The 13,244-nt window shown below is 55.9% G+C and overlaps 5 protein-coding genes across 5 annotated transcripts; 3 read left to right on the forward strand and 2 right to left on the reverse strand.

The window, feature by feature from the left end:
* Nucleotides 1-899: 899 nt before the first annotated feature.
* CC84DRAFT_1079891 (aquaporin-like protein) lies at nt 900-2,757 on the forward strand (the record flags this gene model as incomplete). The annotated part of the gene is made up of 5 exons (XM_018173865.1): nt 900-1,231; nt 1,277-1,739; nt 1,791-2,056; nt 2,138-2,331; nt 2,411-2,757. The coding sequence occupies 5 exons, from the start codon at nt 900-902 to the stop codon at nt 2,755-2,757; spliced, it is 1,602 nt and encodes a 533-aa protein (XP_018042898.1).
* A 393-nt stretch (nt 2,758-3,150) lies between these two features.
* Nucleotides 3,151-4,035, reverse strand: CC84DRAFT_1079433 (casein kinase II subunit beta; the record flags this gene model as incomplete). Its single annotated transcript, XM_018173849.1, has 3 exons — nt 3,151-3,612; nt 3,677-3,922; nt 3,979-4,035. The coding sequence occupies 3 exons, from the start codon at nt 4,033-4,035 to the stop codon at nt 3,151-3,153; spliced, it is 765 nt and encodes a 254-aa protein (XP_018042899.1).
* Nucleotides 4,036-5,492: 1,457 nt separating this feature from the next.
* Nucleotides 5,493-7,765, forward strand: CC84DRAFT_1078982 (uncharacterized protein; the record flags this gene model as incomplete). The annotated part of the gene is made up of 5 exons (XM_018173818.1): nt 5,493-6,186; nt 6,241-6,391; nt 6,441-6,471; nt 6,517-6,921; nt 6,968-7,765. 5 exons carry the CDS (start codon nt 5,493-5,495, stop codon nt 7,763-7,765), a joined length of 2,079 nt encoding a protein of 692 aa, XP_018042900.1.
* An 874-nt stretch (nt 7,766-8,639) lies between these two features.
* On the forward strand, nt 8,640-9,720 carry CC84DRAFT_1080878 (alpha/beta-hydrolase; the record flags this gene model as incomplete). The annotated part of the gene is made up of 2 exons (XM_018173911.1): nt 8,640-8,996; nt 9,073-9,720. 2 exons carry the CDS (start codon nt 8,640-8,642, stop codon nt 9,718-9,720), a joined length of 1,005 nt encoding a protein of 334 aa, XP_018042901.1.
* A 960-nt stretch (nt 9,721-10,680) lies between these two features.
* CC84DRAFT_1135284 (GPI anchored CFEM domain-containing protein) lies at nt 10,681-12,017 on the reverse strand. The gene is made up of 2 exons (XM_018176057.1): nt 11,454-12,017; nt 10,681-11,398 (listed from the first exon to the last, which is right to left on the reverse strand). The coding sequence occupies exons 1-2, from the start codon at nt 11,532-11,534 to the stop codon at nt 10,901-10,903; spliced, it is 579 nt and encodes a 192-aa protein (XP_018042902.1). The 5' UTR covers nt 11,535-12,017; the 3' UTR covers nt 10,681-10,900.
* Nucleotides 12,018-13,244: the final 1,227 nt, after the last annotated feature.

Here is a 13,244-nt window from a genome sequence, read left to right on the forward strand (position 1 = left end):
ATGATCAACTCGGCCCTTTTTGGTTTCACGAGGAGGAGGATTGAAAAGCGACCATGGGTGCATAGACGCATTGTAAAAGGATTTAGCTTCCCAAGAACTGATGCATGCCTTTCATGGTCGCCGTTTTGATTTGGTCTTTCTGGTAGATTTCCCTGCTGCAAACACAGGATCTTCCACATTGGTTATGTGAGCGCTCCATCGGTGCGTGTACCCAGATCGGCGTTGCAGCGTCGCAAACTCGGCCCCAAAATGGCAAACTACGGTATGAACGGCGCGACACTAAACCCCACACCAGTCCTCCAACAACCGACTTTCCCTGTCGACATCGAGATTTCCATAAGCACCGATGCGAATTCTAACAAATCTGATGCGAAGTTTGATTCACGCGGCGCAAAAGTCCGAGATATCGATGTGACGTCGGTATGCGGTATTGTTGGTCTTTGCGCTGGCCTCACAAAATGCTCGCATAGAAAAGCGCGATAGCGACGAATTTTCACGTACATATGCGCGCGTTGAGTACACCTTTTTCATTGCATTCCTAGATCGACTTTTCTATATCGATATTCTAATGTCCTCGACAGGTAAGGCAAAATTTCCCACAAACGTCCCGCACCTCGCGGCTGCGCAGCCGTAGTGCGGGTCCGGCGTGTTAGACCCAGAATTTTTCATCAGGGTATCTTTTATAACTCAGATACCGAGACTGACAGCTTTTAGAAAACTTGAATCAGGCGCAGTCGCTGTCCGACGGCGAGCCACGTCCAACAATGAGTTACACAGGCTCCAGCACTAGGCCATCTGGCCTCACTCAACGGACGTCTACCCAGGCGACACGACAGAGAAGAGGTGAAATGGAGAGGCAGCCCACCATTAGTCTCGATAGAATGCAGTCTTCGGACACCATGCAGAATCGGAATGACACCGCCAGCACAAGGCAGTCGAATAGGGCACCCACGGCGCAAGACAGTGGACGGCCGCAGCAATATCTGCAACGACAACAGACTCAAAAGAAGGCTGAGGACACCTACTATGTCGACAACGACTACTACTCATTGAATCCGTGGTATGAGCAGCAGCCTGCTAAGCCACTCTTCGGGTTGGGTCGACCCTTTCCAAGAACGGTCCGCCCTGGCATGTTGTGGGGCCGTAAGCGCTCAGAGCAACCCGATCAACAAGACCAAGAGCAAGGACAGGGACAAGGAGGTCAGTATCAGCAGAGTCAGATGAGCCGTATGTTTTCCAACGTTCATGAACGTGTTATGTCTAATCAGATTACTAGAGAAGGCACCCAAGGTGTTCGGACTCTGCAAATCCCACCGCAGATCGATGAGTACGGAGAGGCTCAGCCTCCTCCTGATCGCTTCGAGGCAGATCTCGATGGGTACAAGTACATCGTAACTCGCATCAAAGACGAGGAAGCCGAGTCTCCCGACTATGAGCGCGACGTAGGGCGTGAAGACCAATATGACCACCGTGACCAGCAGAAGACGGAAACCTCAGCTGAAGCGCACCAAGGCCTGCAATCGCCGACAATGATCCCAGATAGTATGGGCGACAACTTTCACGGTGACCACCCGCCCCTGGATGACGAGCAGTCGGTTGCCACGGCTGAGACGCACGCGGAGAAGCAGGAGATTCGTCAGCGGGAAGAGGAGGCCATTCAGGACTACTACAACACATACAGGAATCCGCTGTCGCGGTTTCGCGCGCGTTACCCTGAGGCATTTGCGGAATTTCTCTCAGTACGTCCTATAGCAGCAAACCTTTGTCGACTACCCACTGACCTCACTCAGACTACGGTATACCTATTCTTCGGCCTAGCAGGAGGCATATACTCGATCACGTATCCAGCCGCAGAAGGCGACTACATCACGCAGTCCTGGGCGTGGGGCCTCGCCGTCACCGCCGGCATCTACATCGGCGGCGGTGTATCTGGCTCGCACATGAACCCTTGGATCTCGATCGCGTTTTCCGTCTTCCGCGGCTTTCCTAGGAAGATGTGCGCCGTGTACTGCTGCATGCAGATCCTGGCTGGCTTCGCTGCCGGGACACTGGCATGGTACGTCTTCCCCTCGTTTCGAGGCCCTTTCGCTTTACACCCAGCATAGAACGCAACGACTAATGTGTACGTGAATAACAGGTTCATCTACCGCGACGCCATCCTCCACATCGACCCGGCTCTCACCCCCTCCATCACCGGCAAAGCGCTCTACACCATCCCGGCATCTTACGTCTCCGTCCCCACCGCATTCTTCAACGACTTCCTCTCCGCCGCGCTCTATACCTGTGTCGCCTTCGCCATTGGAGACGACTCCAACACGCCGCCCGGGTCTGGTAAGGCAATCCTCCTGACTCTCCCTTTTCCGCATCTCCTTCATTTCCTCTCGTTTCAAAGTATACTGACTACCCGCAGGCATGTCCGCCCTAATATACGGCCTAATGTCCTTCCTGCTCTGCATTTGCTTTGGCTATAACGGGCTCGGCGTCTCCCCAGCGCGAGATCTCGGACCCCGCTTCATCGCGTGGTGGGTTGGGTACGGGCCTGAGACATTCTCGTCAGGGTGGTGGGCGTATGGGCCTGTTGCCGCAGGCTTATCTGGGGCGCTGACGGGCGCACTGGTGTATGATGTTTTTGTGTTTGTGGGCGGGGAGAGTCCTGTGAATTATCGGTGGCCGACTCCGCGAGAGGTCAAGGATAAAGTTCGAGAAGTGAGGGGGGAGAGGAAGGGCGAGAGAGAGGGAGGGGATGAGGAGGTGTAGTGTTTTGGCGAAGTAAAGTATTTAAAATGGTTGAGCTCGGGGGCAGGCGGCTGGGGTTGCGATCCATGGTCGCGTGCTTCTCGTTCGCGGTCACCGTAACTGCACACAACGGTTTTGTCTCGTTCACCTGCCACCGCTAGCATATGTTTGTTCTCCTCGCACCTACACACCCACGTGTTAGGCGATGCTGTCCTTCGCTTCCCTTTGAACGAGGTATCTTTGATCGCGTATGCAATATAATATAACAATCCACGGTGGACCGAAGCCCTGATGCGCCTGACGCCGTACCATGCTCCTGGTATCCGCTGCTGCCCTAGCCTAGTCATGTTCCATAGGCTCCCCTTGCAAAGGAATTCCCCCCGATCTAGACGAGGTCCAATGTTTCAGCCCGTCCTACTGCTGCACGGCCGCGCCCTCAAAGCCATCACCCTCCATCTCCTCGTCCTCCTCTTCCTCGTCAGCCTCTTCTTCCTCCTCCTCAAACCCACTCTCAATGCGCGCCCCCCTCAGCCTATCCTTTAGCTTCTCCCGCTCATCGGCCTGCCACCGCGCCAGCGCCGCGGCAGAGTGCACCTTGAAGCCGAAGACCCTGGGCTCGTAGCGGCGCTGGGTCTTGGGCGGTAGCATGTTGGGGTAAACCTGGAAGAGGATGTTGTGGAAGGAGGTGCCGAAGTAGGCGCCGTCGATGATGGCGTGGCGCGAGGACTTTGGGTTGTAGAGGTCTTCGCAGCGGGCGCAGTAGAGCTTGACGGGGGACGAGTTGGCGATGTCGGACTGGCCCATGGGGAGGAGCGGCTGCGAGTCGCACATGACGCGTGGGCATTTGCCGAAGTCGGACTTTTTGAACTTCTCGAGCTGGTGCTTGTTAGGTTGCGTGCTTCGGTGGACGCTGGACGGGCGAGAGCGCGGCAGGACATACCATCTTGGCGAGGCCCCGGGTTGTGACTATGTACCGCGCGTGCACCAGGCCGTACAGATGGCGCGCAGACTTTTCTATCTGCTCCCGCATGTCGTCGTCGCAGTCGAAGTCGAAGACATCGGTAACGAGGTCGAGGGCATATTGGTAGTACTGGACTTCTGTGTTGAGGCCGGTGAGGTTGAAGCGGTCTGTGAGGTACTCTTCGTCGATCTCGCAAAAGTACTCGTTGCCGCGCGAGGATATAAACTGCGCAATGTGTTAGGAGAGCGTGCGCAATTACAGGGACATAGGTATCAGCGTACCCAGTCCCGCCAGTAACTGGTGTAGTCGCTGTCGGTTTCGCTATTGAAGTCGTCCATGGCGCCGTACGTCAGGCTGAGGCGCTCTATTCCAGGGACTAGTTCGCGGAACTTTTCTCGCACTGGATCGCGTGGGGAGGCAGCGACACCCTGGCCGGCGTCGGACATAAACAATGCGCGAGGTGAATGAAGAGGGACGAGCCAAGCTTGGCGGGGTCGGGGTGCGTTCGGACACACGTTGCGCCGCGCCCGAATATCGTTCCACTTCAGCCTTACCACCACCGACGGCACAGCAGCTAGCTAGCGGAACCCGTGCCGGCGCGCTGTTGTTTGCTATTACATCACCATTCACCATCCCGGCCACCAATTGCCCGTGCTACTGCTACTCCTGTCACGACAATGGCGCCGCGCTGTCCCCCAGCCACCTGCTGTGCCCTCCCCACCTCCGTGCGTGAGTAGACTGCCTGTCCAGCTATGCAGACTGGGCATGACTGGATTGCGCAATGTTCCAGACATTCTTGGAAAGCTTTCCAAGCTTTGACGCCCAGTCGCGACGTCTCCAAGAGAGCGCGGAGACGCCATGTTTCACCAACGCCACGGGCAAACTCTTGAGCAACAGACCAATCCTCAAAGGTCGGTGCTGCGGCTCAAAGCGCAAGTTTGGCAAGCTCAACGGCTAGAACCAGCGTTTGCACAGTGGCCCGCCTACGCCATCTGAGGGTGAGCCGTTCGTTGCCTCCTGCATCTAATCCAAAAACTGACCGCAGGGTGGTCTGAACCAACTCAGCACCGCCCAAATTCTGGTTGCGATCGCTAGATCACATCTTCTCCTCCAGATCGCGTCTCCACTCTCGCGTGGAGCAACCGCTTACCGGCAGGCACCCGTTGTCTGATGGGATCATTAATCTCCGATAAACTCTGCGTCGCTGTTGGCTCGCACCCCCAGATCTTATATGGTCTGAGATAGGTCGCCTCTTCTTTCCGTCATGAACCGCATCCACGCGACATATGGTGGGCGGATACCTGCTTTGCTTTTCTTCGCATGTTGTCTTCCAGCCCGGGGTTCATATACAACGGCCCGTACCTGCGTGTAACCGCATTGCTTCTTCTGAGACAATCGTTAATCTTCTTCGCGACCTGCTGTCCGTTTCCATTGGTGTCGGCGCTTCAGAACTTGAAGACTAGCCAACCCCTCGTTACTCTAGACTTGTAACAAACAGTACAGTAGCTGCAAAATAAGCACACGGTCACAGTCCGACGCACAACTGTCGAAACTAACACATCTCGGGGGGTTGCGAAAGCATTTGACAGCTCGACGTGAAGTCTATGCGTCATCGTGGAGGTACCATTACAACTACTGCACGAAGACGCGTACTATGGACGGAACGGACCTTGGCCATGAAGAACAGCCCAGCAGCCCGAAGTCTCCGCCATCTGCATCAACAGGTGTACACTTCATCAGACTCGAGGACGACGACATGGGCGAGCCAGAGCTCGAGGATCTCACGGCCAACGTGATGTCTCACAGCGACTTTGCGAACTCTTCGAGGACCTACGAAGGCTACCGCGAAACCGATAGTGCAGCACAGGAGGATGCTTATTCGTATAGACCGGCACGCAACCGCTTCTCAGCGGATGCGCTGAAACGCTTTTCGATGGACGAGTTGACTTCATACGACCTCAATCCGCCGCCACCAGCCGTCTCCGAGGCGAACGCAGAATATATCGCCTCACGACTATTCTCTGCCGGCCATCTTGATGTGATTCTCAAAGACACTCACGAGTCCCGACGCTTTCGTTCATTTCTAGAGAAATACCGCCCCGGAGCCGCTGCGACATTGGTGCGCTACCTGGAATCTCAGAAAGCCCTCGCAGCTATACGCTACGCAAACTCCCTGGCTAACGTGGTATCTGCCACACGACCTCCACAAGCTCAGGGGCCATCTCGTTCGTCGTCGGTGAAGAGCGAAGCGGCGGTCATAGATACACAATTCGAAAGCTTTGCTCAGAAAGCTGTCGACGATTTAGTGACCGAGGCATTGCCCGCATATATCACGCATCGAATGATTACTGTTGTAACTGAATGCTTGGTGAAAGATATCACGGAAACGTCTACGCCTTTCATGCGAGATTTGGTCCAAGGCTTGGCAGAAGTGTTCTGTTTGAGCGATCCAAATCAGCCTGACAGCCCGCTCGTTTTTGCGTCCGAAGGTACGATGCCTCTCCCCAAGGAGCTAGTCAATTTGCTGATATATTTGTCCGCAGAATTTTATAATACTACCCAATACAATCAAGACTATGTGATTGGCAAAAATTGCAGGTTCTTACAAGGCCCTGCGACCTCGAAGGCGGCTATCAAACGCATTTCCACTGCCCTGGACAATGGCCAAGAGATCAGTGAATTATTGCTCAACTAGTATGCTTATTGTTTCTGCGTTGCGCACAAATGACTGACCACCGTCCAGCAGGCGAAGTGGGCAGCCTTTCCTGAACTTAGTAAGCCTGTATCCCTTGTTGTATGCTAGGTTCTAACATCGCCAGGTCATGATGGCTCCACTCATGGACCAGCGCGGCCACGTACGTTACTTCCTCGGTGCTCAAGTTGACATCACTCGCCTTCTGGAAGGTGGAAAGGGACTACAGTCTCTCAAGCAACTTTTTGACCAAGAGAAAGCAGTCGCTCGCATAGCAGGTTTTGGAGACAAATCGTCCTTGATGATGCTCCGAGAGCTCGGAGGCCTCCTAAATGAAGAAGAGGCAGACATTGTCAGGCAACAGAGGCAACGGACCCGCCCGGGTTCTGCAAGCTCGGCTGACAGCATGTCGACGCGCCACATACCCAGTTCGGGCAGACGTTTCATCGGCATGGAAGACACCGCAGACGACAATATATGGCCAGCAAGGAGATTCGGACCAGAGGGAAGGTTGCCTGGTGTCTATCAGAATGTAAGTCTTCTTGCATAACTCGATTTCTTCGCGCTCACGTATGTAGTATCTCCTTGTACGACCATACCCTTCTCTTCGGATCATCTTCACCTCGCCCGCCCTACGCATTCCCGGCCTCTCCCAATCCAAACTCATGGACCGTATCGGTGGCCCCCAGCATGTTCGGGAAAGTCTCAGGGAAGCCCTCGCCCAAGGGACCAGCGTCACAGCCAAAGTATCCTGGTTGGCGCACAGTCATCGGTCAAATGAGAATGGCTCGTTCGCGGAGGATGCTTCTATGGCTACGCTAGGACCCCCAAGTGCTCTAGAAAGTCGACCCCGCTGGATTCAGTGTACGCCAATGCTTGGATCGGATTCTAAGCCGGGTGTCTACATGATTGTCATGGTTGACAAAGAGGAGATCACCGGTACCCTCATTGCCCGTCAAAACACAGTTCCCCCTGCTGTCCGAAGTCGCGACCTCACCGGCGAAGCTTGGCCATACCGCGAGTCCAGCTCCGGCTACAGCGCCGCGCGGTACCCCAGCACTAAGCTGTACGCGGACTACCTGAAACGAGAAGGCACAATCAGCGAGGACAGCAGCTATACCCAGCAGCGAACCCCACGCAATAACCGAGCATCGCTGGAGGACGACACCAGACTAGGACGGGTCAACGCCGGACTCGCAATGGTTGATCTGGGCGCCGACGAACGACGTGATCGCTCGGCGGCGGGCAGACCCCCGAGTCGCATGTCCCGCGATGAAGAGCAGTCGGGGCCTGACTACAAGAACAATATATCGATGGGTGTCGGGCCGCCGACACCGCATCGCAAGCAGAGTCCGTCCGCGGACATGGACGCATGACTAGTGGGAGCCGTGTGGTGGACGGATGCGTTTTGGAGTGTATCGGTATCTGGCATTGGCGCTCCTGATTCTCACACGGTGCAGACACACGAAGTGCTGGAGCATATGGAAACTGTGGCGGAATGAGGATGCTCCCAGCAAGATTGGGCGAGCATAGCGTTACGATTCAAGAGGATTCCTATCTCTGGAGATTTCGACACTGACGGCCCAAGAGCCGAGGAGGAATTTCGTACGGCGGCATAAGCGAGGAATTGTCACGGCTACATAAATGAGCAGACCTGCTTGGATACGTGTGCTGATGAGTGCGAGCTGAGATAAGCCGTGCAAAACCTGAGGTGTCGAAGCGGAAACCGACGTGGACAGCAGGTGCGCCTTTGATATCCGGCAGTAGCTACCCCACTAGACTACTTTATAATTTTCGCTCGTGCTTTTGCAGCCATCTATTACTCTTGTTTTGCCCTTCTTTCATAACCTCGTGCTGATCAACTTGAAGTTGTTTGAATTGGAGCAACGGCACTCGGCGGCCCGCTTCCACCGACGACCGACCAACATCGTTCGGAGCAAGTCGGACATGTATGCGACACCGAGTTCAAGGTTTCGAACCAGAGAGCGCACGTGTGAACGATCAGTTGTGACTCACTACAAAGGGTTTCTAGCAGCAGACGGCCAGCGCTTGAGTGCACAGCAGCACAACGTGGTGCTGTATTATCTCAGATCTTTCAGGTCCAGATGCTTATATATCTAAACCACGGCTCCTTCCTGCCACGCAACTGGTCTCTCAACATTGCACGACTCCACTTTTGTAGCCCCACAATCTACTAGCAATTACTCCAGACACATCATGGACACCATTCGTGCACTCTTCTATTACTTCATGCCCAGCCTGGCCCCCGCCCCCACGTCCATCACCATCCGCGGCCCCACAGGCCGCTACCCTACCGGTGAAGATCACGACTACACCTTCACGCTGCCCGACGGCCGCACGCTGGGGTACGCACAATACGGCGACCTCACCGGCAAGCCTATCTTCTACTTTCATGGGCTGCCAGCATGTCGGATCGAGGGTGTTTACTTACACGAGGTGGGATTGAAGCACGGGGCGAGAATAATTGCGCTGGATAGGCCGGGGCTAGGACTGAGCTCGCCGCACCTGGGTAGAAAGTTGCTGGATTATCCAAAAGATGTGGAGGCGTTGGCAGGAGAGCTTGGGTTGGAGAGGTATGCGGTGATTGTATGTCTTCCCCGCCCACTCCCCTTCTTCTCCTCAGTATGATAGCGAGAACTTTGCTAACCATCAGTCCGCGCAGGGCGCCTCGGGCGGCGGTCCCTCCGTCCTCGCCTGCGCGCATGTTCTCCCCGCACACACCCTCGTCGCCGCCTCCCTCGTCTGCTGCATCGGCCCCTCCAACCTCATTGGCCACCGTGGCGGCTTCCTCGCCCACAAGCTCGGCTTCCCCTACGGCTGGGCCCACTGCCCCGTCCCGCTGCTCGCCTACCTCATGAAATCCTTCTTCCTGGGTCCCGTCGGCCGCGTCGACCTCCCCGTCGAAACACGCGTGCGGATGATGCTTGCGCCGGCGTTCCTGGCGAAACAGGACCCCCGTGACCGCGCCATACTGGCCGATGACGAAGATGGCCTGTGGACCATGTGCACGTCTGCAAACAGGGCTTATGGGCGCTCTTTCGAGGGCGCAGCGCAGGATGGGAGGGTGACGTGTACAGACTGGGGGTTTCGGATTAGGGATATCAGAGCGGATTTGTGGGTGGGCATGTGGTACGGGAAGGACGATGGGAATGTGCCGCTCAGTCATGGGGACTACATCGCGGCGGAGTTGGGCATGAGAACTGGAGAGGGAAAGGGAGGGGTGGATTATCGCGTCAGCAATGATACACATACGAGTGTGTTTTTCAACAAGAAGGAGGAAGCCTTGAGGGCGCTGTTGGAGAGGTTTTGAGTAAGGTGGAGAGTGAGAAAGGGGCAGTAAATGGTGTAGAAGAGGTTAGGGCAGTCGGCGTTTGGAGATCTTAGGGCTAGGTTTGTAATTGGCAGGTGTAATTGTAAATACGTTGGTGGAAAGGGCGTTAGAGATGTTGGTCCGGGGTCTCTACCCTGATTTAGTGTTAGCGATTGAGACTGTGGGTGCAAGGTGTGGCATGAGTTGTGCGGTAGAGGGTCGCGCAATAGTGTGCGTAGCTTGCATCGCCAGGGTGACTGGCTGAGAACATACACACTTCACTCACCGCGCGGAAATCTTGGTGAACGACTACCTCATACCTAGCATACTTCGACACCAAACAGATGCTTTATCCTATCCCGGCGATCTGGGTCTGGATCCCTCTGGAACAATCGTCGAGAACGATGCACTGGTGAATTCACACCAACGATGCCAAAAGCTGGATGTATCTTAGATCGTCCGAGGGTGCTGTTTCGCTGTCACTTGAGTACAGCAACGACTGTCAGTCAGGAAGTTTACCGTGGATGGCGTTGAAGATGGAGCACTGCTGCAAGGTGGAAGAAAAGAATCGAAACCACACTCACACTCCGCTCTTTCTTCCAACTCAAACACCTTGTAGCAACACTTCAAGTACCTTGTACGCGGCACTCTGTTACTCTTACTCACCATCTTACGTTTCCAAAGCACGAGCTTGGAACGAGGTTGGACAGGATCCCTGTCGGTAGCGCCAATTCGATAATGCGGTGTAACAGGGGTGTGCGGTGGGTGACGTATATGCTTTCTATGCGAAACAGGTGTTTAATCGAATGCACAAATCAGGAAAGGGATCGCGATCACTGTTGAGTAGGTAAGATGGTGCGGCCGAAGTTGACCACGGCCAACGCACAGCGGAGCGCACAAAGATACATGGTAGGGTAAACAACGACACATAGCAGGATAAATCACAACAGAGACATCAGTGAGGAGCACAAAATGCATTACTACCCAACTTGCACCCGCAAGCCATCTTTAGTATCGTATAATACACGAGATCGCCCCCTCGCTGCATGTCCATTAATGATCTCGTAACCGGGCTCTGCGCGCCATGTACACGTTCCTTTTCCCAGCCCATCATCCCATGCCGTCAATCATGTGATACCGTGGCATGCAATACCATGCCAATGCAACGCTAATGCAGTATTTACAAAGCGAAGACAGCGAAGGCAGCAGCGCCGACAAGGCCAGCGGCGGCACCGATACGGGAAGCCGCGCCAGGGAACTCAGACTGGGTGGGTGCGGGGGTGGAGCTGGGGACGGTGCCGTTGGCGGAGGGCAGGGGCACGGCCGAGACGGAGGAGCTGGCAGCGGCGGAGGTGGAGGCGGGGACCTCGTACGAAGAGGGCGCAGCGGAGGAGGAGGCAGCCTCGGTGGAGGAAGCCTCAGCGCTGGACTCGGGGGCCGCGGAGGATGACTCGGGGGCCGCGGTTGCGCTGGGCGCGGGCACGCTAATGGTGACACCGGCGGAGGCGCACGTGTTCTCGACGCCCTTGATCACCTCGGCCTGCTCGTCGGCAGTGCACGCGCCCTGCACGCAGGGGGTCACGGAGGCGAGGAGGGCATCGGACTTCTCGCAATGGCACTTGAAGTCGGTGAGCTCGGAGCAGCCGTCTGAGCCCAATGCGGTCAAGAAGCACTGGAGCTGTGGGGAGTTAGCGACAACGTCAATACGGGATACGGATAGATTCCAAACGTACCGAGCACTGAGGCAGGTCAGCAAGCTGAGCAGAGGCAACACCGGCCAGAGCGACGAGGAGAGCGGGAACGAAGGTCTTCATCTTGATAGATTGGTGTGGGGTGTTGTTGCGTCGATTGGACGAGCGAGCGGTCTTGATGATTGTACGGAGGTTAGAAACGACTGTTTGTATTCCGGAGACGTGCTACAGGGCAAAGGGAGGACACCTGGGTGCGCTTTAAGTATTGAATGCACGTTGGGATGGCCCCGGCTTTCCCCCAGGAAACAAGTCGCTAGCTCGCGCTGGTGCGCCAATGCGCCCAGGGGGGCTCGGCGTCACATGCGGCTACTCGCAAAAGCTTTTTAGAGCGAGGAGGATCGCTAGCTAGAGACGAGCCGTTCGCACGACTTCCTCTTGGAGGGCGACGGCCGCAGGGCGCTGCGAATGAGACGGCCAGGCCCCTGGGAGCAGTTGCCATCTGGCTGGTCCGGGCGCAATATTGCTTCGGGTATGGCGAGGCGGCGCGGGCATATTGATTGGGCGAGCTGGAATTTCTTTACGTTTGGAGTTTGCCGGCGGCGGGCACCACGAGCATTCAAGGTGAAAGACTGGTGTGGACTCCCCGGACGCCACATTGGCGCATGAATTGAGGGCCCGAGCGCGTGGTGGCGCCGATCGCATTCCCCTTGCCTTCCGCAATGCGCATGCGCGAACTGCTTTGGGGAATGGCTGCAATGGAAAGACTGGAGACGCGCGTAGTGTACCACGAGAGCGTACATACGTGACCCTCAGTGCTGAGCTTGGTGTTCTTGTCTCTGACAACATTCGATGCCGTCTCACGCTGCGCGCACCGCAGGACTTTTCATAAAGGCGATGACGCTCCAGGCCAGGGGGACCAGCTTTATGCGCTGGGCGTTAAAACCCCGCAAGCCACTTTACCTGCCTCGGATACTCTTCCGTCCCGCCTTGCCCGTTAAGGCTGGAGACTCCAGGTGTCAATATGCTGGTAGCTTCGACAGTGACACGCCACGACGTAACTGCGTGGCTCTGGTCGCCTTGTTGAGCAAGGAGCTTTCATCGGCTCGTCCAGCCTCTCCTCCCGCAGCCTGCCTATTCGCGCGTGATGCAGTCCAGGGGCCGAAGGCACAGTCAACTTGCAGCGACGCCGGCAGCCGGCTGAAATGACACCCTCCAAAGACATATATAGGATGGCAGGTAGGTTCTGTGCGCAACGTGCTCCTGGACGGAAGTGCTTTTGATCGCACGATGATCGTAACCTCAACGAGTGGCTAAACACCACTGTGTGCGAAACGGCTCGGCGTCTTCCCCTCACACCGTGCACTGTTCCTCGGCTGCATGTGCTTCTGGCGACCGGGATGTCATGGCACGATTCTGGGGATTTCAAAGGGGCCCCGAGCGATCATCTGGGGAAGAGCTTGGCTGGAGAAACAGGTTGCGCGAGTTTCGAGCAGCTGAGTGATGGAGAAGCCGACGTGATCGTTGCACGTTCTTTGGTGGTCTTTTGAATGTAGAACGGCAAACTGAATCCTGCCCTCAGAGGGGAGTCATGGTCGTCTAGTTGCGGACAAGACCAGGTCAGCAAACCGGTTAGAGAGATCAGCGTCCTCACCGGTGTGACTGGAAGATTCTGTAGCTAACAAAGAACGGCGTCGCGATCGCGAAATTGTCATCGCCATAGCGATCCCGGGATCACCCTCGAACCCGAGTTTGGAACTTCAAGTCTATGCTTATGACGCACAGGAAGCTGGCTGATCTAGTGCATGCGCATGCATGTATGGAACCATTGTACTC

This window comes from Paraphaeosphaeria sporulosa (genome assembly GCF_001642045.1).
Source record: "Paraphaeosphaeria sporulosa strain AP3s5-JAC2a unplaced genomic scaffold CC84scaffold_1, whole genome shotgun sequence".
NCBI lineage: Eukaryota > Fungi > Ascomycota > Dothideomycetes > Pleosporales > Didymosphaeriaceae > Paraphaeosphaeria > Paraphaeosphaeria sporulosa.